Raw genomic sequence first — 24,412 nt, 5'->3', positions numbered from 1 at the left:
AAACCCTTCAAACTACTTCATCAAACCATATTATATTACACAAGAGTTCATCACGATGATGCCATAAATAAACACAAGAAAAGTTGTGTTGTGTCATGTCTGCTATGTCTTTTCAAACATGTTTTGTAGCAAATCAAGTGAAGTTGTTGTGTTTTAGATTTAGAAAATGAGGGAATTCCATGGAGTTTATGTGAGTACAATGCAAGATAATGAGCACCTTGTAAAAGCTTGGCGCATTGAAGGGTGATGTTCCATTTGGATGATGGCGCTATAATTGAGTTATGATAAGAGAAAAAAGAAGAGATGGGGTTATTTATTGTCCAAGAGTTACTCCAAGAAAGTTATATGTAAATTTGGTTGAAAGGGTTCGGAAATTGAGGGAACTTTAAAGAACACACACAAACACACACACACACACACACACACACACACACACACCACAAGACAACACCCTCTTCAACTTCTGAAAACAACAGGTGAGTGTGTGAAAGCTATCTCACTCCCATGCACACGTCCCTTTCTGGCTCCTTCCCCCCACATCTGCCGCCCCTCTTCAATTCTCGAGATCATCATCATCATCATCGCCATTCACATGCATACATGCATACATGCTTACTTTGAACCATGCTCTCTTATATCTACCAGCTCCAATACATCATCAGTTGTTCATCAGTTCATACCAGTCTAGTCCTTTCTTTCTCTCTCTCTTTTGCTTTGTGTAAACTTTCTTTCAAAACTCATTATCAAAGAAAAAAGGCAGATCCAAGGAAGGTTGTTAATCTGTCAATCCCATCAATCAGTCAACCAAACACGACCAATCATCAATCAAATTTTTATAAAAGAAAAGTTGAAAATACATTCAAATTTGATATGTCATCCTCTTCTTCTCCTACTTCTTCTACTACTACTACTACTACCACTCAGCAGCAGCTGGACCACCACCTTCCCTCACCTGAGCAGCTCTGTTATGTCCATTGTAACATTTGTGACACTGTCCTTGCGGTACCATCTTATTCTCTCATTCTTCTCTTTTACCCTTCTCTTTTCCCTCTTTTCCTCATAAACCTTTCTCCTTTCCTCTTATTTCATCTTTCTCTCTTTTTTGTGTTTTTTCCATCTGGGGTTCCGTTTATTTGGCTTCTTTTGATGATAAATCTGGGAATTTTGTAAATTTATGGCTCACCCTAGCTTGTTTGATCTAATTTTTTTGATGGGTTTTGTTGGGAATCTGTTGATTTTTAGGTCAGTGTTCCTTGTTCTAGCTTGTTCAAAACTGTGACAGTGCGATGTGGGCACTGCACCAATCTGCTGCCTGTGAACATGCGTGGCTTGCTTTTGCCTTCCGCTAATCAGTTTCATCAGCTCGGCCACTCTTTCTTTTCTCCTTCCCATAACATTCTGGTAATTTAAGCATAATTATACTCCCAAAGTTTCATGCTTTGAAGAACCTAACTAACTCTTGTTTTCAATTTCATTCTTGTAGGAAAACATCCCAACGCCAAATTCCAATTATCTCATCAACCAGTTCGCAGCTACTAACACTTTTGGAATGCCATCTCGAGGAGTTGCTGATGAGCTCCCTAGGCCACCAGTCATCAACAGACGTGAGAGATTTAATTATCCTACTTTTCTTTTCTTTTTCCTGATGAAGATTATATTAAACAAAAGATGCAAGGAAACATGAATAAAGTTGCTAATCTTATCCAACTTAGAGAAAGTTAAGCTTTAATAAGCTCTAAATTGACATAAATTATATGCTTATGAAAGTGGGGTGTGTGAAAACATGAAGTTTTGTTTTTAGTATATGATTTGAATGCGCATAAAATTGTACTGTTCAGCTCCGGAGAAGAGACAGAGAGTGCCCTCTGCATACAACCGCTTCATCAAGTGAGTAATGATTTGAAGTCCATTCATATCCATTCATCTCTCTCTCTCTCTCTCTCTCTATCTTTATTACAAGGAAAGATAAAAAATTTGCATGCAGAGACGAGATCCAACGCATCAAGTCAGTGAATCCGGATATATCCCACAGAGAAGCCTTCAGTGCTGCTGCTAAGAATGTAAATACCAACACCCACCAGAAATAAGAACAAAAAAATTGAAACTTTTTTAGGGTTTGCTGAAAAATTGTGTTTTTTTATGTTATATTGGCAGTGGGCACACTTTCCACACATTCACTTTGGTCTCATGCCCGACCAGACAGTGAAGAAGACAAATATCCGGCAGCAGGTAATTTCTTAAAGGAATTTGCATTCTTCTGATTCTCCTTGTGTTTTGGAGAATGGGATGTGTGTGTGTGTGTTTGAACAGTGAAACCAAAGCAGTGTTTTAATGTTTGTAGGAAGGAGATCATGGGAGTGTTGTGATGAAAGACAATGGATTTTACGCCGCCGCCTCACCCAACGTTGGTGTCTCCCATTTCTAAAACAAAACATGTCCCAATGAATGACACTGCTTGCTTTTATCAACCTCTTTTCTTTATGTTTATATATTAAATACTCTCTCTTCCATGTATTTTCCCCTTACCTTCAGACTACTGTTTTAATGTTATGGTTATGCCTATATTTCCCTCTCATCAATGCCTTCTATTCTTGCATTACTTTCCTTCTTTTAAGGTTTTGGATGTCATTATTTGTGTTCTGCTTGCCTTGTTTGACTCATTCTTTGTTCATGCCTTCTCTTGAATGTCATGATTTGTGTTCATGTTTTCAAACTATCGTTGAGTTTCAACTTGTCTTCCCACAAAACCTAACATATTTTTAAGGTTTGGTTTAAGTTTTTTGATTTTGAAAACTAAGTTTATAAACTACTACTTTCACAAATAAATTTCTGTTGTGATATTTTTGTTGGCTAGAAATTTAAATGTTTGTGTGAGATCCAACATCGGTTGAAGAGAGGAACGACATTTTTTATAATGGTATGGAAGCCTCTTCCTAGTAGACACGTTTTAAAATTATGAGGTTGACGACAATATGTAACGGGCCAAAGTAACAATATTTGCTAGAGAGTTTGGGTTGTTACAATATCGATTGGAGAGGGGAGTGAAACATTCTTTATAATGGTATGGAAATCTCTCCCTAGTAGACACGTTTTAAAATTGTGAGGTTGACGGCAATACGTAACGGGCCAAAGTAAACAATATCTGCTAGAGGTGAACTTGGGTTGTTACAAATGGTATCAGAGCCAAACACCGGGCAATGTGCCAACGCTAGGTTCCCAAGGAGGTAGATTGTGAGATTTCACATCTGCTGGAGAGAGGAACGAACCATTCCTTGTAAGGGTGTGGAAACCTCTCCCTAGTAGACGCATTTTAAAACCGTGAGGCTAATGACGATATGTAATGGACCAAAGCAGATAATATCTGCTAGCGGTGAGCTTGGGCTGTTAAAATAGTATCATAGCCAAAAACCAAGCGATATGTCAGTGAAGACGTTAGGTCTCTAAGGGGGGTAGACTGTGAGATCCCACGTCGGTTGGAGAGAAGAACGAATCATTACTTTTAAGAGTGTGAAAGCATTTTAAAACTGTGAGGCTGACGACGATACGTGACGGTCAAAAACGGACAATATTTACTAATAGTTAAAAAAAAAAATTATATATCGACATGAATGAAACAAGCAAACCAAAAGATTAGTATTTGGTTGGAGATTTGGAATAAGAATTTACATCATATTGATGTGGAATGGTACTTGGTTGATGGCTACTGTATTTTCAACACACATAACTATGTGCAGTTCTCAGTTTTTGATTGATCATAAGAGTTCGTTGTATTCAAAATCTGTCAGTGTACTTGTCTCTTTTTTGTAACATATCTCCCACCACTTACCACCACTATTCAACTATAAATATATATATATATATATATACACACACACACAGTTTGTTTAGTTCTTAAGCTGAGAGAGTTGAAGGAAAATGTTAAGAATGTGTGATTGAGGAAGGAAGATCCATTTGGTTTATTAATCTGATGAAGAACTGATACCCACTAAATTGCAAAGTACATCCATCATGATAAGATGCTTCCCTTCCCCAACACAACAAAGTTTGGATTTTGGAGGGAAAACAGAAAGAAAAAGGAGAGTAGAGATCAGGTAACATAACATCCATTCCTCCTGTTTGACATGAATCTTTATATGGCAGATAAGCGTGAGTTGTAAAAGCAGAAAAGCAATTATTGAAAGAAAAAAGGCCTTTCCTCAACCAAAAAAGCAATTATGGTTGTCTTTTGGAGGGTTAGATTAGAACAAGATGAACAACTCTTCAACTACAAATACGACATGGTAGCATGCCACTCTAGCAGTTCCACATTTCAGCTTTCGGTTAAAGCATTTACTTATCAAAAGAAGAGACTGTGAGCGAGTGCATACTCATTTTTCAGAAAAAAAAAGGTCTTTTTTAGCAGTGCCGAGAATGATGATGAAGGAACCAGTGGCATAGGTCTCGGTGATTAGTTTAGATGAGAGAGAGTAGCCCTTTGTGGATCTCTCTCAAAGGAAGAGAAATTTGGGTTTGTATCTGTTTAGTTACTAATCTTTGTTAATACAGCATAATGAAGCAATCCAAGTGTGATGATAAACGACGTGTGAGAAGGCAGTGGTAATGAGAATCGATGAATCGTTATCGGTACAGTTTCGTGTATCATGACTCAAGAATTAAAAGAATGATGAATCCAAATCCAATGAACAAGGAAAACCAAAGATACATCCTTCTACAGCATGCACATGGGAAAGAATGCTATGCAAAAATCATGAAAGACAGGGTATCCACAAGACTTACAGACCAAACTTAACAAGACGCCCGACGACTTTGAAAACTTACGTAACACGAGCAGGCATAGAGCAACGATGCTTAGTGCAAAGCAGAGATTACAGTGGAGATGATTGTTAGCGTAGTGAGTAACATCTTCCACCGATTGCCCATGATCGAAATTGCAGAAGAGATATCTTGTGGCCTGAGTACACATGAAATAAGTAAATAGATATCAGAATCATTCAAGGTTTCAGTTTCCAAGAGATGGGTTAGATATATATGGTTCCTTACTTCTGTAATTTACTAAGTTGACCGCAAAAGAGTGCATTGTCTGGCATAGGTAGTTCAGTTTTGTTGGTAGCCTCAGGATTGACAACCCGAATATACGTCTCTTGCCCGAGATACCACGAGTCAAGATTTTCTGTTCTGATGTTCCAAACTCCCACATTGTCAAGAGATATCAAGATGGCCGTCCATGCTCCAGGATAAACCTAGACCGGGAAACGAACGAGTCAGGGGATGCAACAGAATATGGCAGATATCACATCTGGGCAGGACCATTGAGGTTTGTTTGAGGAGACTGCAGAAGAAACATACCTGAATTGTTGAGCGAGCTATTCCATCCCACTTATTGTACGTGCCCCGGCTATTCTCGGTCCACTCGCCATAGTCCATCCTACATTCATTCCATCACTGAGTGAATACAAAAGTAACCATGGCTCAAGACTCGTGCTCAAAAATATAAATGACAAAACATACCCCACGACAAAGAAGGCGTATCCGTTCATGTGATAGCTCTGCATCTTGGTGTCATTGTTTTGCAATATAACCTCCATAAACCCTCTATATGTTCCATTAATCACTGATGTCTCAGCTTTTGGCGGTCCTGTAAGTGGCCTGGTGGGGAAGTCAAGCTTATAAACACCCTTCAACTTGAATTGGTCAGCCAATCTGATAGGTGTGGATGGATTGACAAACGAAATACCACTCAGTGTAGTTCGTCGTTTGCCATCGATCATCACGGGAGGCTTATTCTTCAAGACATAGATCTCAGTTACATTAATTGAGCCATATCTGAATGATCCTTGAGGGTTGGGACGAGCACCACTAGCAGATACATTCCATCTGCACAATGTGTCAGCCAATTTCTTAGAAAGAAAAAACAACCATGCCAATTCCTCAGACTTGTATGTTCTTCCATAATTTCAAATTTGTTTTGGACAAACCTGATTGATCTCGCCTGATTCATCGAGAAAGTTTTATCAAATTCATCATTTGGAGCTTCTGGAAGGGGGCCTGCTGCCTTTCCTTTGGAGTTAGAGTAATGCAAGATACCAACACCAGTAACTCTTTTCCAAACAGATTCATTGACAAACCGAGCACTAGCTACAATGTAATAATCAGTGCTCGCGTTCTGATCCATGGTTACCAAAAATGAATATGATTGTCCAACGTGTATATCTAAGCTAGTATAGTTCTGCTGCACGGTATACGACCCCTCTGTTTCTGCTAAAAGAAGGTTGTGGTTTTGGATCCTAAAGTTCAGACTGGTAGATATTCCAACATTGTGTACCCGAATGCGGTATGTTTTCCCTGTTCAACATCAGCAGATGATCCATCAATCTTTAAACATATCCACCATAAGCAAGGACTTGCCGACAACGTTAAGGACTATAATAACAGAAATCTAAGCTAACAACTTATTTTCTCAATATCAAGTCGGTCAAACGTATATTCAAGATTGAAGGAACGGTTGGTTAGTTGACATGCACATAATTGACATAATAATAACTCGAGATTGAAGGAACAGTTAGATGCAAGGAACGGTTAGATGCAAGCTCCCCTGTACATGAGGGTGAGCATATTAGAAGTTTTTCTTTGAAATTAATTTCGGCGCACCTCTAAAGAGATTGCCGTGCATGGAGCCTACTGGCTACTACTACCCCACATCAGTTGAAATTTAAGCTAGTAGTCTCATTTTCAAAGCCCCTTAAATGCATCACAAGAATGATTTTCCTTAGGAGAAAACTGAGAAAATAATGCAAGATATTGCTTGAACATGAAGGCGTCCCCAGACCCCACTAGGAGTTAAAGCCCTGCTCGCTCATTGAGTGTCATTCATGTTCATCACCTATAAAGATGGACCCAAACAAAATAGCCTTAGGGATTGCCCTCTCAGGCTTGAACCTATATGGGACATCATCAAGCATCTAAAGTAGAGGTCGACTTCAAGGAAATACAACTTTAAAGTGATTGAATGACATCAGAACATGTTAATACTAGGTTGTAAAGAATGCACAAATTATACCAAATTCATAGTAAGCCCACCATTCTTTTTCTCTTAACCTACTTAGCTGAGGTATTAGAGCTACCTGGATCAACTTCAATTGTTTCGTGCTCGATACCATCGGGGACTAGTGTATCGTTATATCGGTAGGGACCTTTGCCATTAATGAGAACCCCGTGTGGCATTCCAAGATCCTTCCCTCCATCAAGAATTTTTCTCAGAGCCTAAATACAAATCCAAAATGTATCAATAACGAGCACATTACATTCTAATTACAATGCTGCAATTAGCCAGACCAGGCATTTTGTTCCCTTAGCTAACACTAACCGTGTGATTCGAGGTGTACCAATCACCAATCAAAATTGTAATATCCCCATCTGGGGTAGCAAAAGGAATGGGGATTATAGGCCTGTTGTTAATAAAGAAGCCACCGAATCCACCGGACGCTCTCTGGAAATGGAGTGATGGAAAGTAAAAGAAGCTCCCTATCTGATCCTTGACTTGAAACTGGTAAGTCCAGTTCCACTTGGGAGGAATTGGACAATTTGTTCCTAGAACTCCATCTTGCCATGAACTTCGCCGCTGTTGAATTCCAGACCTATTACCACACAAATCAATCTTTCCATTCTCAAACTAGCTCTACAATCATAAATCAACATAAAATGCCACAGAGTTGACTAAATTTATAATCAAACAATACCAATGCATGAGAAGGCTCTCATCCAGCTTGTTCCTCACATTGACAACTACATTGTTGTTAGTAGTTACATTGATAGTAGGACCAGGAAACTTCCCATTTATTGCAATAACCTGCAAAACCCAAGGAAGAAATAAATAAATTGAAAAAGAAAAAAAAAACTAGAAAGAAATGAAGATTGAGTCTTCCTTGAGTTGCTCTCAGCTCAATTCCATCAATGTACTCTGTTTCTCCAAAACAAATCAGCATATAAAGAAGATCTAGAGCTAAAAACCCAAACATTCTTAAAATCCAACACTAACCCATCTCCCACGCAGCTAAGGAGAGAATCCAGAACAAGAAAAACAACAACATAGCATAAAAAATTGCGAAGTGAAAGAAGATGGAAGGAAAACAGACCTGTTGAGGGACTCCCAGAGGAGAGGCAGTGATGTAAGAGACTTCAAAATTAAAGAAAGCAAACGGATCTGCAGCCGAGGAGAGGGTCACAAACAGAGCAATGGGGAGGAGAAAGAGCGATAGGTAAGGAAACGGAGCCATTCCACAGAATCTTTGGTGGGTGATGAAAGACTTGACTGGGGAAACACCTATGTTTTACATTATCTGGGGAGAAGAGCTTCGAGAAATGGAAGACAGTGGAAAGAAAGAGAGAGAGGAAGAAAAGAGAAGAGGAAAAGGAATCGAAAACGGCTATATTTGTTCACTGCTTTTGATAGTGGAAGATTGCAGAGGTTTGCAGTGGTTTTAGCTATAAGAAGAGGAGAGCGTGAAAGACAGAGCAATTGCGTTGGCTATTGTTTTTCCTTTTTTTTCTTTCAATTATGGTGCCTTGGTTCTGTCGGTAACCGGTCGCCTCCCAAAACCCCCAACCCCCGTTCGAACCAACAGACTGGAAAAGAGGCCCAGAATTGGAGAGAGAAACCCAGTTGTCGGTAAACACATATTTACGCGCGCGTGTAACCAATGCGTTTTATCATTTATTTTGTATTTAATTAACTCATATATATATATATATATGGCCATTATGTGGCATGGCATGGGCATTAAATCAAATCCATTGGAAGGGAAACAAAATAATATAAATAAAATAAAGAGCGGAGGAAAGGGGAGATGACAACGTATGTAAATAAAATATTGGAACAACGTTTAAATCTGTCTAAGAGCGGCACGTGATTGCCAGCCATGCAGCATTTTGTTTTGGGTCAAGAAATGTGGGCCCTACCATAAATGTCAAGGGGTGTGGGCCCTACCATAAATGTCAAGGGGTGTGGGCCCCCTTTGGGATTCAAGATTCCAAACTCACTGTTTGGTTTACTAATATAGTTTCTTGTTGTTAATTAAACCTCGTACCATTTTTTAAAAAATTACAGGTCAGATGGAGATAATTAAATAAAACCAACTCATTATTACATTTATTATTTATAGAATTCATTTTTAAAAAACAAATAACAAAAAATAAACTAATTATAAAAGGGAAGTTTATTTGATTTTTAAAAATTAATGCAAATTGTTTAACAGACGGCCCAATAAATAATGGGCCTAAAGTTCTGGAGTTGAAAAGCCCATATATGCGATCCACATTTTGTTTGTAAACTAAACACATTGATTTTTTTTTTTTATAAAAAAAACCGTCATAAACATTTTTTAAAAGTTTAAAATCCATCCTTTTTTTTCCTCTAAAACATAATCTTGTAATCCTTAATTACGATTCTCTTTCGATAGTATGATATTGTCCACTTTGAGCATAAACTCTCGTGACTTTGATTTTAGTTTCTCTAAAAGACTTCATACCAATAGAAATAATATTCCTCACTTATAAATCTATAATCAAACCCTTATTTAGTCGATGTAGGACTCTTCTCCCAACAATCATCCCCTAACAAGTCGGCAAACTTGCAGAAAAGTGCAAACAGATTGACTCGAAAGTGAAGCAGCAGCTCCAGTCATTTGGGACAATTTGTTCAAAACAAAAATCTGAAACCAAAGCTTATAAAAACATCTTATTCTAACATTAAGTGGTACTGGAAAAGCAAGGAGTTGCAGAACAGAGTTATTAGAGGATTCTCAGACACAACCAACCATCCCCCTCTTTATTCATGAAAAGCCAACATTCTCCAGATAGTAAACTCCAGCTTCATACATTTGGGGGTGGCCAAATCTTCCCAAAAAGTTCCTCAACTCTCTTGGTTTGATCAGCATACCCTTCCACTCCAGTAGCCAGTAGCTTCAAAGCTGCAGGCCCCATTCCTGAAGCAACGCTTAATTGGTCCCACTTTTTAACCTGAAAATGTTGATTAATATAATTAGCAACTGATACCTTAAGATCAAATACCATTGTTTTAGATTTCTACGTCTTCCAATGACATTTCTTCACAATTTCTCGACATTCATATTATAAAACTTTTAACGTGCGAGTAGAATAGGAGAAGTTCAAGGAAAGAAAGTGGACCTCTTCGTCGCTGAAAACGTAATTAGCTGCGGATTGCGGGGACAGCTTCCTAATGAACGAGAACTTATCGTCTGGAACGGTAACTGATTCTTTAAGGGACTGTAATACCTTCAATGGAGCAATTATGTAATCCACGCTGAAGGGAAAAAGAAATGGGTTTGTTAGTAGAAGTGCTTAGAGAAGTACCATGATTTCATGAATTTTTCGGTAGAAGAAAGATGAGTTCATATGATTTACCCCAGAAGACTGAACAGATCTTGCTTATTCCTAACAGCTGCTGCCATCAATTTTGATTTGTATCCATATTTGTGAATGTAGTTGTAAGCCTTTGTCACCTGCAATAATGAATACACCATTATGTAAGTATTCTGAGTCCATTCCTGTTTATGTGAACATCATTATCCAAAGTCAGCTAACCAAAGCCAACCCAGGATCCTCTCCTCTTTTGAGAGCAGCTTCGATTTCGGGATCACCAGAGTGATTGCGAGCCCAATCCTGAAGCGCAGTTAAGTACATCAGAAAGGTCAAAAGACAGCAAGATAGTGTTCTGATTGATACTATAAAGTGGTAAAACAATTACACGTAGGCGACCAACGAAAATCTGAATGACAGAGGCACCAGCTTGAGCTGCAGCTGCTGCTTGAGCAAAACTATACAAACATGGAGAGGCCGTCAACAAAATGTAAGGGTCAAAATTAAATGCAGCAAGAATGATAGGCACGTTTTAATTGAGACCTACAAATCTTCTTGTTTTTGTTTCATCTAATTATCTTGCCCAACATCGGTTTGGGAGCAGATAATGTAATAGCCCAAGCCCACCGCTAACATGCATCGTCTTCTTTGGGCTTTTCCTTTCGGACTTCCCTCAAGGTTTTTAAAACACGTCTGCTAGCGAGAGGTTTCTACACTCTTATAAAGAATGTTTCGTTCTCCTCCCCAATAACTTCACTATACAAACACTTCCCCACAGCATTTAGATCACAAGGAAATCTAATCCAGGATAAACGAACAACAGAGGTAAAACTAATCAATATGCATAGAGGCTTCAGATTTTTTAAATTCAATGAGATTAACGTACCTGTAGACAAAAGTCAAATGTGTTTGTATTCCCTCAGATTCCAACAATCTTGAGGCCTCGATTCCCTATGATATCGAAACCATTGGTTTGCAGATCAGTATATTTACCTCAAAGTCGAATTCTCACAATCAATATTACGGTCTGTTCAGTTCAAAAGTCAGAATTCACCTGCCAAGTTGATGGAATTTTGAACAGCAGCCGCTCAGCAGGAACATTAATTTCATTGTACAATTTCAAAAGGTCATGCACCTTTGGTCCACAAACAAAAGAACCTATAAGATTTATATGTACAAGGGCCAAACATCCAACATCCCAGTAGACTAGGCATATTTGAAGCTATCTGAGACTTAAACAAGGATAAACCTTTCTGATAATGCCATGTGTGTCATAAGCAACACGTGCATCCACCTCGGTTGAAACACGTCCAGGAACTAGTTTTACCAAATCACCACCAACGTTTACTAGAGCCTGCAAATCAAGACCCAACGTACCATTTGTTGATCTCCACAAAATAGCAAATAATCTCCAACAAGTAAGGTAAAAAGAAACAAGCGACCTTGTTAAACATGCAGGAATATTTCAATTCAGGGTTGTCTATCCCAAAACATTCAGAATCCGCCAATGCCATATCAACCGCATTCTGTAGTATATCACAAACTTCCAAAATGACACACAATAAACAGACTAAATAGGGAGCCTTTGTTTAAATTCTGTAATTATTATCTAAGACAAAGAAAAGAATGCTGAATGGGTACTCTAAATATGGTATCAGGAAGGCCACATATGCCCAGAAGGAGAGAAGAGCTGACGGTAGCAGCAGTAGGAGGAAACCTGCACTTCCAAAGAGAAACATAACTCACTGATCCAACGAAGCTACACAAAATGAAAAATGATAAGGCTTATCAAGAACGATAGTAGTTCATTTACTTCTCGAAATCATCGAAAACGACGGTGTCAGGAACGATCTCACTGAAGCTAGAAACAGCATCCAGCTCAGTTCTCAAACCTGAAAACAAGCAGGCAAGAAGCTAAATGCAGTGCGGGCGTTGTTGAGCTCAAATCACACAAAAGAGGGTAAAAGGAGAGAATCGAACCAGTGTCGAGTGACGAAGAGAAGCCGGCGGAAGCACAAATTAGAGAAAGAGATCTACGAGAATGGGAAATTAGATTGGAGGGTCTGAATCCAACTGAGAACGCCAATCTTTTCTGATAACAACAATTGAAGCTTTCAATCAGAGCTATGGAACACAGAATTCACGATTGCAAACGAAAGTCAAAAGGGGAGATACCTGAAGAGAGGAAGAAGACGACGGCAACGGCGAAAGGGTTGCAGACGGCGGAGATTGCAAAGAGAGAGACATTTTGGATTTGCGATTGAGTGAGTGAAACAAAGACCGTTATTTCAGATCAAGAGCTAGTACAGCGAGTACTACACCCGGATAATTTAAGATTAAATCCTTAATTTAATTTTTATAGTTTAAAACAAATCATTCGCTAATTACAAGCTCACTCTAATTCTAAAAATTAATTTTATCTAATTACAATGACTAATTCTTAAGATTTAAAAATTATAAAAACTAAGATTTTATTTTATTAGCGCGTTGAGATATCTTATGATCATTCATTTTTATAGCAACAGAAATAGCACCAAATTATTAATGAAAGTTCAGTTCTTTGTGCTCCAAATCTACACTAGTGTTGTTATTGTCATTGCAGCATATCTCAAAATCTGCAAGAACATATGTTTTTGAGCTTCAACCCCATCTAATAATTGCAGACGCCCAGGTTAGACCAGCTCCGAAACCTGAAGCTGCAATCAAGTGTCCTGCCTCCACCCTCCCACTCCGAACAGCTTCGTCCAGTGCCAATGGAATGGAGGCTGCGCTCGTGTTACCGTAGTTAGCCACATTCGATATCACACGCTCCGATGGAAACTCTAAACGTGTTGCGACTGCGTCGATGATCCTTTGGTTTGCCTGCATATTTATAAATCAGCAGCATTGTAGAAATCTTGGAAAAGAGATGGATGATAAGAAATAGATACCTGATGTAACAACAACCAATCAATGTTTGATGAACTGAGACGAGATTTTTGAAGAGCAGCCTCGATCGACTGTGGCACGGTGCGAACAGCAAATCGAAATACCTCTTTGCCATTCATCTGCAAACAAGAATACGTGACGTTTTTCGGAGGAAAACCGATCAGGGAGACGTTAGAACCCAATTTTTGATCCATTTCTTTTTCCTTGATCCCAGCATTCAAATGCCTGTTCCACATTTACGTTTCTAATCATATGGAATGATGAAATGGAATAAGGAAGAATTATGAGAAGCACACCTTCGGCCATCCCCATCACTATGCAAGTCAAAACCAAATAAACCATCCTCCTCAACATCACATGCCTGAAACCAAATCAATTATGAAATGAATTCTTAAGCTTGCAGCTGTATACCGTTCCGAGTATCGAACTTTTACCTGCAATAGTACAGCACCAGCACCGTCTCCGAAAAGAATACAGGACGATCTATCAGACCAGTCGACGTAACGAGAAATAGCATCAGCACCAATGACAAGAACATTAGAAAATCCACCTCCTGCAGTTTAAGGTAGTATAGTATTTTATAATGCAAGGCAAAATATGATCCAAGCAACAAGACCAAATCAGGATTCTTTACCCCTTATGTGACAAGCAGCTGATACTAAACCCAGTAGAAATCCACTACATGCAGCTGTTATATCATACGATAGAGGATGTCTTTTACAACCAAGAGCCTTTTGGATCTGGGATGCAGTAATGCATAATTAGATAAGCATGACGTTCCGATAAATCCAGTAATATCGCTTGTAACACCCCAACCCCACCGCTACCAGATATTGTCTTCTTTGGACTTTTTCTTTTGATTTGTAATCGAAACAGCTGCAGGTTAGGAGATACAAAACGAACCAGCCAATGAAACTCTTGACTGGTTCATATGATCTATCTCCTCTGCTTCATATCTATTATTAATTTAATATTGGGATAAATGATGTACTGAACCTATACCTGTGAAGCAGAACCAAAAAGATCCTCTGGTGTTGAAGTGCACATTAATATCAAGTCTACATCATCAGGATCAACCTGAGCCATTTGTAGAGCTCCCCTTGCTGCCTCTGCTGCCAAACCTATCAGGCTATCTTTTCCTGTGAAACGAACGAGGAAAGCTTTAAATCTTTGAAAATAGAAAGCCATGAAGCTGTTGAGTAAGCACATGGAAGGCTACTTAGAAAATTAGGACCCCATAAAGAAGAATCCCTATTACCCAACGGTACCGATACGCCCGAAAGTCGAGAGGGCTTGATCATATACAAAGAAATCGTATAACGAAGGGAAAATAACTGCTAGTAAAATCCATATACCAAGTTCGAGAGTAAGCTAAATGAATTTTTACCAATGATCGACCAAAATATTCAAGAACGATAGCTAGAGTCCAAAAAGTAAATGAACAAAGTCATGTAAATGTTGGTAAGTTGTTCATTTGATTGCACACACCTGCAATCACCCGTCGATTGCGAATCCCAGTACGAGCAGATATCCATTCATCATTTGTGTCAACCCATTTGGCAAGATCATCGTTTGAAATCTGTAAACTTGGAACACCGGAGCCACACCCAAGTAGCTTACACCCTCTACTGACAAGCCTGTAAAATAACATGTTTTTCTTTTTAGTGCCACGGTCTGAATCGCCATAAGATTATCTACACCATTTTCAACTAACTGAAAGTCCCCTTCCAATTAAATACACAAAATATCAAATGAAGCCCATCTATAACCTTTCTTTAGCCAATCCATTAATGTATTAAGCTCCAGTAACAAGTCCTAGACAATGCAGGCAATCTCAGAACCACATAAAGATTGAAGATGAAAAATGAGAAACAGATGTACCTGGGCATCCGAGATTGAGAAGGAGAAGCTCCAGAAGAAACCTTCTCTGCCCAAGTGGAAGTAGAGCAGAATATTACCTTAGCTACACCATCATATGATCTAAACCCACATCCAAAATTGCCCCCTAAGAACGAATGCCTCATCCTTAGACTCGGAGCTGATGTTGCAAAAAGCTCTGATGTATTAATCATTTCACTAAACACTCCAAACCCACAAGAAAAAAACAGAGAGAGACTTGCAAGAACTCAAAGAAAATGAAGAACGAGAAGAAAACAGCATACAGAACCCAATAGCAGAGACTACACTGTCACAAATGTGCAACTGAAAATGGAAGGAACAATCATGCGTTTCTATCCCCCACCGTCCGAACGCATATTTAATTAATTCTAACTCTCCTAACGCATATTTAATTAATTCGAACTCTCCTAACGCATATTTAATTAATTCTAACTCTACTACTAATGCATATTAACGCATATTTAATTAATTCTAACCCCACTAATGCATAATTAATTAATTCAACAACTTTCAATCCCATTAATTAATTCAACCGCTCCCCATCTAAATCACTCTTAGAAAAATAATGTTCATTAAAGTAACTCCCTACGTGAGCTACCGGTCCACCCCAACTTAATTATGTAGGAAATATATTAATCAATTAGTAAATTAAATTTTTGTTATATATTATTGTATTTTCAAAAATCGTTTTTTTATTTCAAGATTAGTTAAATTAAATTTGGGTTGTATAGGATTGTATTTTCGAAAATCTTTCCAATATTGTTTTTTTATTTGAAGATCAATTAAATTAAAATTTGGTTGTATATTATTGTATTTTCGAAAATCTTTTGCTGTTTTTTTATTAATTTTTGGTGTATATTATTGTATTTTCGAAAATCTTTCAAATATTGCTACCTTCTTTATTTAAAGATGAGTTAAATTAAATTTTTGTGGTATTATTGTATTTTCGAAAATCTTTCTTGTTAATTTTTTTTATGTAAAGATTAGTTAAATTAATTGTTAATTTTTTTTATGTAAAAATTAGTTAAATTGATTTTTTTTGTGGTATATTATTGTATTTTTGATATTTTCGAAAATCTTTCCAATATTGCTGGTTTTTTTTTATTTAAAGATTAGTTAAATTAAATTTTTGATATATATTATTATTTTCAAAAATCTTTCAAATATTGATGCTTTTTTTATTTAAAGATTAGTTAGAAGTGAAACACATAAATTCACCTCTTAACGCATAATTAATTCCACAACTCTCCATCTAAATCACTCTTAAAACTTAATGTTCATCACGTAACTCACACGTGGGATTTGAAAGTCCACCCAAAACGTTAGTTATTTGTTTCAATTACTAATTCCATATTAACTAAGTAAATTAAATTTTTGTTGTATATTATGTATTTTTGAAAATCTTTCAAATTACTATTTTTTTTATTTAAAGATCACTCAAAAAGGAAAACCCATAAATTAATTCTCATAACACATAATTAATTCCAAAGCTTTCAATCAAAATCACTTTTAAAACCTTTATATTCATTAAGTAACTCCCATTTTCTTTTGGATTTGTAGGTCCTTGTTAGTTATTTGTTTAAGTTATTAATTCATAGGAAAGATATTAACCTAAGTAAATTAAATTTTTGTTGTATATTATTATATTTTTGATATTTGTTTAAATATTGTTTTTTTTAATTTAAATATTAGTTAAATTAAATTTTTGTGGTATATTATTGTATTTTCAAAACGGCTGTTTTTGTAGGTAAAGATTAATTAAATTAAATTTTTGTGGTATATTAGTGTATGTTCGAAAATCTTTTCAATATTGCTGCTTTTTTATTTAAAGATTAGTTAAATTAAATTTTTGTTGTATATTATTGTATTTTCGAAAATCTTTCAAATATTGCTGCTTTTTCTTTTATGTAAATATCAGTTTAATTAAATTTTTGGTATATATGATTGTATTTTTGAAAATCTTTCAAATATTGCTCTTTTGCATAATTAATTTCACAGCTTTCCATCTAAATCACTTTTAAAATCTTAATGTTTATCACGTAACCCTAATATTTCTTTTTGGGATTCGCAGGTCGACCGAACCTTAGTTATTTGTTTCAGTTATTAATTCCAAAAAATATTAACCAATTAGTAAATTAAATTTTTGTTGTATATTATTATATTTTCAATTTTTTTTTTAAATATTACTCTTTTTATTTAAAGATTAGTTAAATTAAATTATTATCGTATATTATTGTATTTTCGAAAATCTTTCAAATATTGCTGTTTTTTATTTAAAGATTAGTTAAATTAAATTTTTGTTATATATTAGTGTATTTTTCAAAATCTTTCCGGTGCTTTTTTATTTAAAGATTAGTTAAATTAAATTTTTGTTGTATAGTTTGTATTTTTGAAAATTTGCTTTTCTAGGTAAAGATTAGTTAAATTAAATTTTTGTGGTATATTAGTGTATTTTTGAAAATCTTTCCAATATTGCTGCTTTTTTATTTAAGGATTAATTAAATTAAATTTTTGTGGTATATTATTGTATTTTCGAAAATCTTTACGGCTGCTTTTTTTATTTAAGGATTAGTTAAATTAAATTTTGTTGTATATTATTATATTTTCGAGAATCTTTCCAATATTGCTCCTTTTTTTTATTTAAAGCTTAATTAAATAAATTTTTATTATATATTATTGTATTTTCGAAAATCTTTATAATATTACTGGTTTCTTTATTTAAAAATTAGTTTAATTAAATTTTTGTCGTATATTATTGTATTTTCGAAAATCTTTGCTCTTTCTTTATTTAAAAATGAGTTAAGTTAAAATTTTGTTGTATATTATTGTATTTTCCTATTTTTTTTAGGTAAAGATTAGTTAAATTAAATTTTTTGTGGTATATTATTGTATTTTCGAATTTTTTTTTAATATTGCTGCTTTTTTTATTTAAAGATTAGTTATATTATATTTTTGTGGTATATTATTGTATTTTCAACGAAACCGTCTCTGCCCAGCGGAAGTAGAGCAGAATATTACCTTATTAGCTACACAACCATATGATCCAAACCCACATCGAAAATTGCGCCCTAAGAATGAATGCCTTGTCCTTAGACTCATAGCTGATGTCGTAAAAAGCCCTGATGTATTGACCATTTCATTAAACACTCGAAACCCACAAGAAAAAATCAGAGAAAGACTTGGAAAAGCTACAAGAACTCAAAGAAAATGAAGAACGGGAAGAAAACAACATACATAACCCAATAGCGAAAACTCCAATCTGAAAATGGAAGGAACAATCATGCGTTGCGATCTCCCACCAAGCTTGATTTTTCATTTATAAATGTCTAGCAGTAGCTTAGCGAAAAAGTGAAACGCATAAATTTACCTCTCCTAACTCATAATTTATTAATTCTACCTCTCCTAACGCAAAATTAATTAATTTCACACCTTCCTATCTAAATCACTCTTCAGTATTTTCGAAAATGTTGTTTCTTTTATTTAAAGATTAAGTTAAATTAAATTTTTGTTGTGTATTATTGTATTTTCGAAAAATTTTCAAATATTTATGCTTTTTTTATTTAAAGATTAGTTAAATTAAATTTTTATGATATATTATTGTATTTTCAAAAATCTTTTTATTGATGCTTTTTTTTATTTAAAGATTAGTTAAATTAAATTTTGTTGCATATTATTGCATTTTCGAAAATCTTCCCACTATTGCTGCTTTTATTTTATTTTATTTAAAGATTAGTTAAATTAAATTTTGTATTTTCGAAAATCTTTCTAATATTGTTGCTTTTTTATTTAAAGATGAGTTAAATTAAATTTTTGTTGTATATCCTTGTATTTTCGAAAATCTTTCCAATATTGTTGATTTTTTTATTTAAAGATTATTTAATTTTATTTGTGTAGTATATTATTGTATTTTTTAAAATCTTTTTAAATTAAATTTTTGTTGTATATTATTGTATTTTCAAAAAATTTTCAAATATTGCTACTTTCTTTTATTTAAAGATTAATTAAATTAAATTTTTGTTGTATTTTATTGTATTTTCGAACATCTCTCAAATATTGCTACTTTCTTTTATTTAAAGATTAATTAAATTAAATTTTTGTTATATATTATTTTATTTTCGAATGAAATATTTCTAATTTTTTTATTTAAAGATTAGTTAAATTAAATTTTTGTTATATATTATTGTATTTTCGAAAATCTTTCTAAATATTTTTAATTTTTTTATGTAAAGATTAGTTAATTAAATTTTGATGGTATATTATTGTATTTTCAAAAAAATTTCGAATATTGCTGTTTTTTTATTTATTTAAGGATTAGTTAAATTTAATTTTTATTTTATATTATTGTATTTAATTTTTGTTTTATATTATTGTACTTAAATCTTTCCAATATGGCTGCCTTTTATAAGTTAAAGATTAGCTAAATTTAATTTTTATGGTATATTATTGTATTTTCGAAAATCTTGATGAGTTAAATTAAATTTTTGTTGTATATTATTGTATTTTTAAAAATCTTTCAAATATAGCTGCTTTTTTAGTTATAGATGAGTTAAATTAAATTTGGTATATTATTGTATTTTTTAAAATCTTTCCTATATTACTGTTTTTTTAATTTAAAAATGAGTTAAATTAAATTTTTATTATATATTATTGTATTTTTGAAAATCTAAATTTTTGTGGTATATTATTATATTTTCAAAAAAATTTCAAATACTGCTTTTTTTTTTTTTATTTAAAGATTAGTTAAAGAGTGAAACGCATAAATTTACCTCTCTTAATGCATAATTAATTCCACGGCTTCCAATCTAAATCACTTTTAAAACTCATGTTTGTCACGTAACTCCTATTTACTTTCGAGATTTGCAGGTCCACTTACTAATTTAATAATTTCATAGCAAAGATATTTACCCATGGAATATTATTGTATTTTCGAAAATCTTTGTTTTTTTTTTATTTAAAGATTAGTTAAATTAAATTTTTGTTGTATATTATTATATTTTTAAAAATATTTATGTTTTTTTTATTTATAGATTAGTTAAATTAAATTTTTGTTGTATATTATTGTATTTTCGAAAATCTTTTCAATATTGCAGCTTTTTTTAATTTAGTGATTAGTTAAATTAAAATTTTGTTATATATTATTGTATTTTCGAAAATTTTTCACGTTGTTTTTTTATTTATTTAAATATTAGTTAAATTAAATTTTTGTTTTATATTATTATATTTTCAACCAATTTTCAAATATTGCTTTTTCTATGTAAATATTAGTTAAATTAAATTTTTGTTGTATATTATTGTATGTTCGAAAATCTTTCCAATATTGTTATTTTTTTATTTAAGAATTAGTTAAATTAAATTTTTGTCTTATATTATTGTATTTTCGAAAATCTTCCCAATATTGCTGTTTTTTTATTTAAAGATTAGTCAAATTAAATTTTTGTCGTATATTATTGTATTTTCGAAAATTTTTCCAATATTGTTGCTCTTTTTTTATTTAAAGATTAGTTAAATTAAATTTTTGTGTTATATTATTGTATTTTCGAAAATCTTTAAATATTGTTGTTTTTTAGTTAAAGATTAGTTAAATTAAATTTTTGTAGTATATTATTGTATTTTTGAAAATCTTTCCAATATTGGTGCTTGTTTGTTTTTTTATTTAAAGATTAGTTAAATTAGAATAAAGCACGTTATAAATGTATATATTAAATACATACATTTATTAAATTATAAACCTAATCACTAGAGTTATTAGAGTTAAATGCACCTGAAAAATGAAGGTTGATATGGTCATCCGGATCAACCTGAGCCATTTGTAGAGCTCCCCTTGCTGCCAAACCTATCAGGCTATCTTTTCCTGTGAAACGAACGAGGAAAGCTTTAAATCTTTGAAAATAGAAAGCCATGAAGCTGTTGAGTAAGCACATGGAAGGCTACTTAGAAAATTAGGACCCCAAAAAGAAGAATCCCTATTACCCAACGGTACCGATACGCCCGAAAGTCGAGAGGGCTTGATCATATACAAAGAAATCGTATAATGAAGGGAAAATAACTGCTAGTAAAATCCATATAGCAAGTTCGAGAGTAAGCTAAATGAATTTTTACCAATGATCGACCAAAATATTCAAGAACGATAGCTAGAGTCCAAAAAGTAAATGAACAAAGTCATGTAAATGTTGGTAAGTTGTTCAGTTGATTGCACACACCTGCAATCACCCGTCGATTGCGAATCCCAGTACGAGCAGATATCCATTCATCATTTGTGTCAACCCATTTGGCAAGATCATCGTTTGAAATCTGTAAACTTGGAACACCGGAGCCACACCCAAGTAGCTTACACCCTCTACTGACAAGCCTGTAAAATAACATGTTTTTCTTTTTAGTGCCACGGTCTGAATCGCCATAAGATTATCTACACCATTTTCAACTAACTGAAAGTCCCCTTCCAATTAAATACACAAAATATCAAATGAAGCCCATCTATAACCTTTCTTTAGCCAATCCATTAATGTATTAAGCTCCAGTAACAAGTCCTAGACAATGCAGGCAATCTCAGAACCACATAAAGATTGAAGATGAAAAATGAGAAACAGATGTACCTGGGCATCCGAGATTGAGAAGGAGAAGCTCCAGAAGAAACCTTCTCTGCCCAAGTGGAAGTAGAGCAGAATATTACCTTAGCTACACCATCATATGATCTAAACCCACATCCAAAATTGCCCCCTAAGAACGAATGCCTCATCCTTAGACTCGGAGCTGATGTTGCAAAAAGCTCTGATGTATTAACCATTTCACTAAACACTCCAAACCCACAAGAAAAAAACAGAGAGAGACTTGCAAGAACTCAAAGAAAATGAAGATCGAGAAGAGAACAGCATAGAGAACCCAATAGCAGAGATTACAATGTCAGCAATGTGAAACTGAAAATGGAAGGAACAATAATCATGCGTTTCTAACGCTAGGTTAGCGGAAAAAATTCAACTCTAACGCATAATTAATTAATTCTAACTCTATTAATGCATAATTAATTAATTCAACAATAACTCTATTAATGCATAATTAATTAATTCAACAACTTCCAATTTCATTAATTAATTCAACCGCTCCCAATCTAAATCACTCTTACAATAATAATGTTATAATTCTCATTTCTTTATGTGAGTTACCGGTCCACCCAACTTAGTTATTTGTTTCCGTTACTCATTTCATAGGAAATTTATTAATCAATTAGTAAATTAAATTTTTGTCATATATTATTGTATTTTCGAAAATCTTGCTTTTTTTTTTATTTAAAGATTTAAATTAAATTTGGGTCGTATAGGATTGTATTTTCAAAAATCTTTCAATGGGTTGTATAGGATTGTATTTTCAAAAATCTTTCAAATATTGTTTTTTTATTTGAAAATCAATTAAATTAAATTTTTGTGGTATATTATTGTATTTTCGAAAATCTTTCAGTTTTTTTATTTAAAAATCAATTAAATTAAATTTTTAGTGTATATTATTGTATTGTCGAAAATTTTTCAAATATTGCTACTTTTTTTATTTAAAGATCAGTTAAATTAAATTTTTTTGGTATATTATTGTATTTTCGAAAATCTTTCTGGTTAGTTTTTTATGTAAAGATAGTAAAATTAATTTTTTTTTGTTGTATATTATTGTATTTTCAATATTTTCGAAAATCTTTCCAATATTGCTATTTTTTTATTAAAAAATTAGTTAATTAAATTTTTGTTATATATTATTGTATTTTCGAAAATCTTTCAAATATTGATGTTTTTTTTTATTTAAAGATTAGTTACGAGTGAAACACATAAATTCACATCTCTAACGCATAATTAATTCCACAACTTCCAATCTAAATCACTCTTAAAACCTAAGGTTCATCACGTAACTCCCATTTTCTTGTGCAATTTGCAGGTCCACCCCAAACGTTATTATTTGTTTCAATTACTAATTCCATATTAACCATGTAAATTAAATTTTTATTGTATATTACTATATTTTCAAAAATCTTTCAAATTGCTGTTTTTTTTATTCAAAGATCACTCAACAAGTAAAACGCATAAATTAACTCTCATAACACATCATTAATTCCATAGCTTTCCATCAAAATCACTCTTAAAACCCTAATGTTTATTAAGTAACTCCCATTTCCTTTTGGATTTGTAGGTCCAGTTAGTTATTTGTTTAAGTTATTAATTCGATATTAACCAAGTAAATTAAATTTTTGTTCTATATTATTATATTTTCGATATTTTTTTTAAATATTGCTGTTTTTTTATTTAAAGATTAGTTAAATTAAATTTTTGTGGTATATTATTATATTTTCAAAAATCTTTCAAAAATTGTTTTTGTATGTAAAGATTAATTAAATTAAATTTTTGTTATATATTAGTGTATGTTCGAAAATCTTTTCAATATTGCTGTTTTTTATTTAAAGATTAGTTAAATTAAATTTTTATTGTATATTATTGTATTTTCGAAAATCTTTCAAATATTGCGCTTTTTCTTTTATGTAAATATCAGTTAAATTAATTTTTTGTTATATATGATTGTATTTTTGAAAATCTTCCAAATATTGATGCTTTTTTATATTTAAAGATTAATCAAAAAGTGAAACGCATAAATATACCTCGCATAATTAATTCTACACCTTTCAATCTAAATCACTTTTAAAACACTAACCTAATCCTAACCTAAGGTTCTAAATCAACTCTTCCTTTTGGGATTTGCAGTTCGACCCAACATTAGTTATTTGTTTGAGTTGTTAATTCATATGAAAAATATTAACTAATTAATAAATTAAATTTTTGTTGTATATTATTGTATTTTCGATTTTTTTTTTAAAATATTACTGCTTTTTATTTAAAGATTAGTTAAATTAAATTATTATTGTATATTATTGTATTTTCGAAAATCTTTCAAATATTGCTTTTTTATTTAAAGATTAGTTAAATTAAATTTTTGTTATATATTAGTGTAATTTTGAAAATCTTTCCATCATTTAAAGATTAGTTAAATTAAATTTTTGTTGTATAGTTTGTATTTTCGAAAATATTTCAAATATTACTGCTTTTTTTAATGTAAAGATTAGTTAAATTAAATTTTTGTTGTATATTATTGTATTTTTGAAAATCTTTCCAATATATAATTTAATTTTTTTTTTTTTTTTTTTTTTTTTTTTTTTTTTTTTTTTTTTTTTTTTTTTTTTTTT

At 33.0% G+C, this 24,412-nt stretch overlaps 4 protein-coding genes across 4 annotated transcripts; 1 reads left to right on the top strand and 3 right to left on the bottom strand.

Annotated features, from left to right (window-relative positions):
• Positions 1–668: 668 nt before the first annotated feature.
• Positions 669–2,575, top strand: LOC111491215 (axial regulator YABBY 1-like). Its single transcript, XM_023140015.1, has 7 exons — positions 669–1,002; positions 1,243–1,401; positions 1,484–1,604; positions 1,839–1,887; positions 1,985–2,060; positions 2,155–2,229; positions 2,342–2,575. The coding sequence occupies exons 1-7, from the start codon at positions 871–873 to the stop codon at positions 2,423–2,425; spliced, it is 696 nt and encodes a 231-aa protein (XP_022995783.1). The 5' UTR covers positions 669–870; the 3' UTR covers positions 2,426–2,575.
• A 2,006-nt stretch (positions 2,576–4,581) lies between these two features.
• LOC111491079 (monocopper oxidase-like protein SKU5) lies at positions 4,582–8,504 on the bottom strand. The gene is made up of 9 exons (XM_023139822.1): positions 8,133–8,504; positions 7,737–7,846; positions 7,364–7,634; positions 7,122–7,260; positions 5,976–6,342; positions 5,509–5,874; positions 5,347–5,425; positions 5,041–5,240; positions 4,582–4,951 (listed from the first exon to the last, which is right to left on the bottom strand). The coding sequence occupies exons 1-9, from the start codon at positions 8,271–8,273 to the stop codon at positions 4,849–4,851; spliced, it is 1,776 nt and encodes a 591-aa protein (XP_022995590.1). The 5' UTR covers positions 8,274–8,504; the 3' UTR covers positions 4,582–4,848.
• Positions 8,505–9,702: 1,198 nt separating this feature from the next.
• LOC111491082 (transaldolase) lies at positions 9,703–12,673 on the bottom strand. The gene is made up of 13 exons (XM_023139824.1): positions 12,550–12,673; positions 12,355–12,466; positions 12,188–12,266; positions 12,016–12,091; positions 11,817–11,900; positions 11,624–11,728; positions 11,429–11,509; positions 11,261–11,325; positions 10,763–10,832; positions 10,600–10,677; positions 10,420–10,517; positions 10,183–10,318; positions 9,703–10,014 (listed from the first exon to the last, which is right to left on the bottom strand). Exons 1-13 carry the CDS (start codon positions 12,619–12,621, stop codon positions 9,868–9,870), a joined length of 1,203 nt encoding a protein of 400 aa, XP_022995592.1. The 5' UTR covers positions 12,622–12,673; the 3' UTR covers positions 9,703–9,867.
• LOC111491081 (3-oxoacyl-[acyl-carrier-protein] synthase 3 A, chloroplastic-like) lies at positions 12,641–22,029 on the bottom strand. The gene is made up of 12 exons (XM_023139823.1): positions 21,795–22,029; positions 21,402–21,550; positions 20,963–21,052; positions 18,220–18,320; positions 15,184–15,260; positions 14,791–14,939; positions 14,305–14,441; positions 13,937–14,042; positions 13,737–13,855; positions 13,599–13,663; positions 13,305–13,527; positions 12,641–13,236 (listed from the first exon to the last, which is right to left on the bottom strand). Exons 1-12 carry the CDS (start codon positions 21,983–21,985, stop codon positions 13,015–13,017), a joined length of 1,629 nt encoding a protein of 542 aa, XP_022995591.1. The 5' UTR covers positions 21,986–22,029; the 3' UTR covers positions 12,641–13,014.
• Between the last annotated feature and the right edge of the window lie 2,383 nt (positions 22,030–24,412).

This window comes from Cucurbita maxima, unplaced genomic scaffold (assembly GCF_002738345.1).
Source record: "Cucurbita maxima cultivar Rimu unplaced genomic scaffold, Cmax_1.0 Cma_Scf00016, whole genome shotgun sequence".
NCBI classification, from domain to species: domain Eukaryota; kingdom Viridiplantae; phylum Streptophyta; class Magnoliopsida; order Cucurbitales; family Cucurbitaceae; genus Cucurbita; species Cucurbita maxima.
Note: the sequence above shows the minus strand (reverse complement) of the source record. Positions and strands in the feature narration are given on the sequence as shown.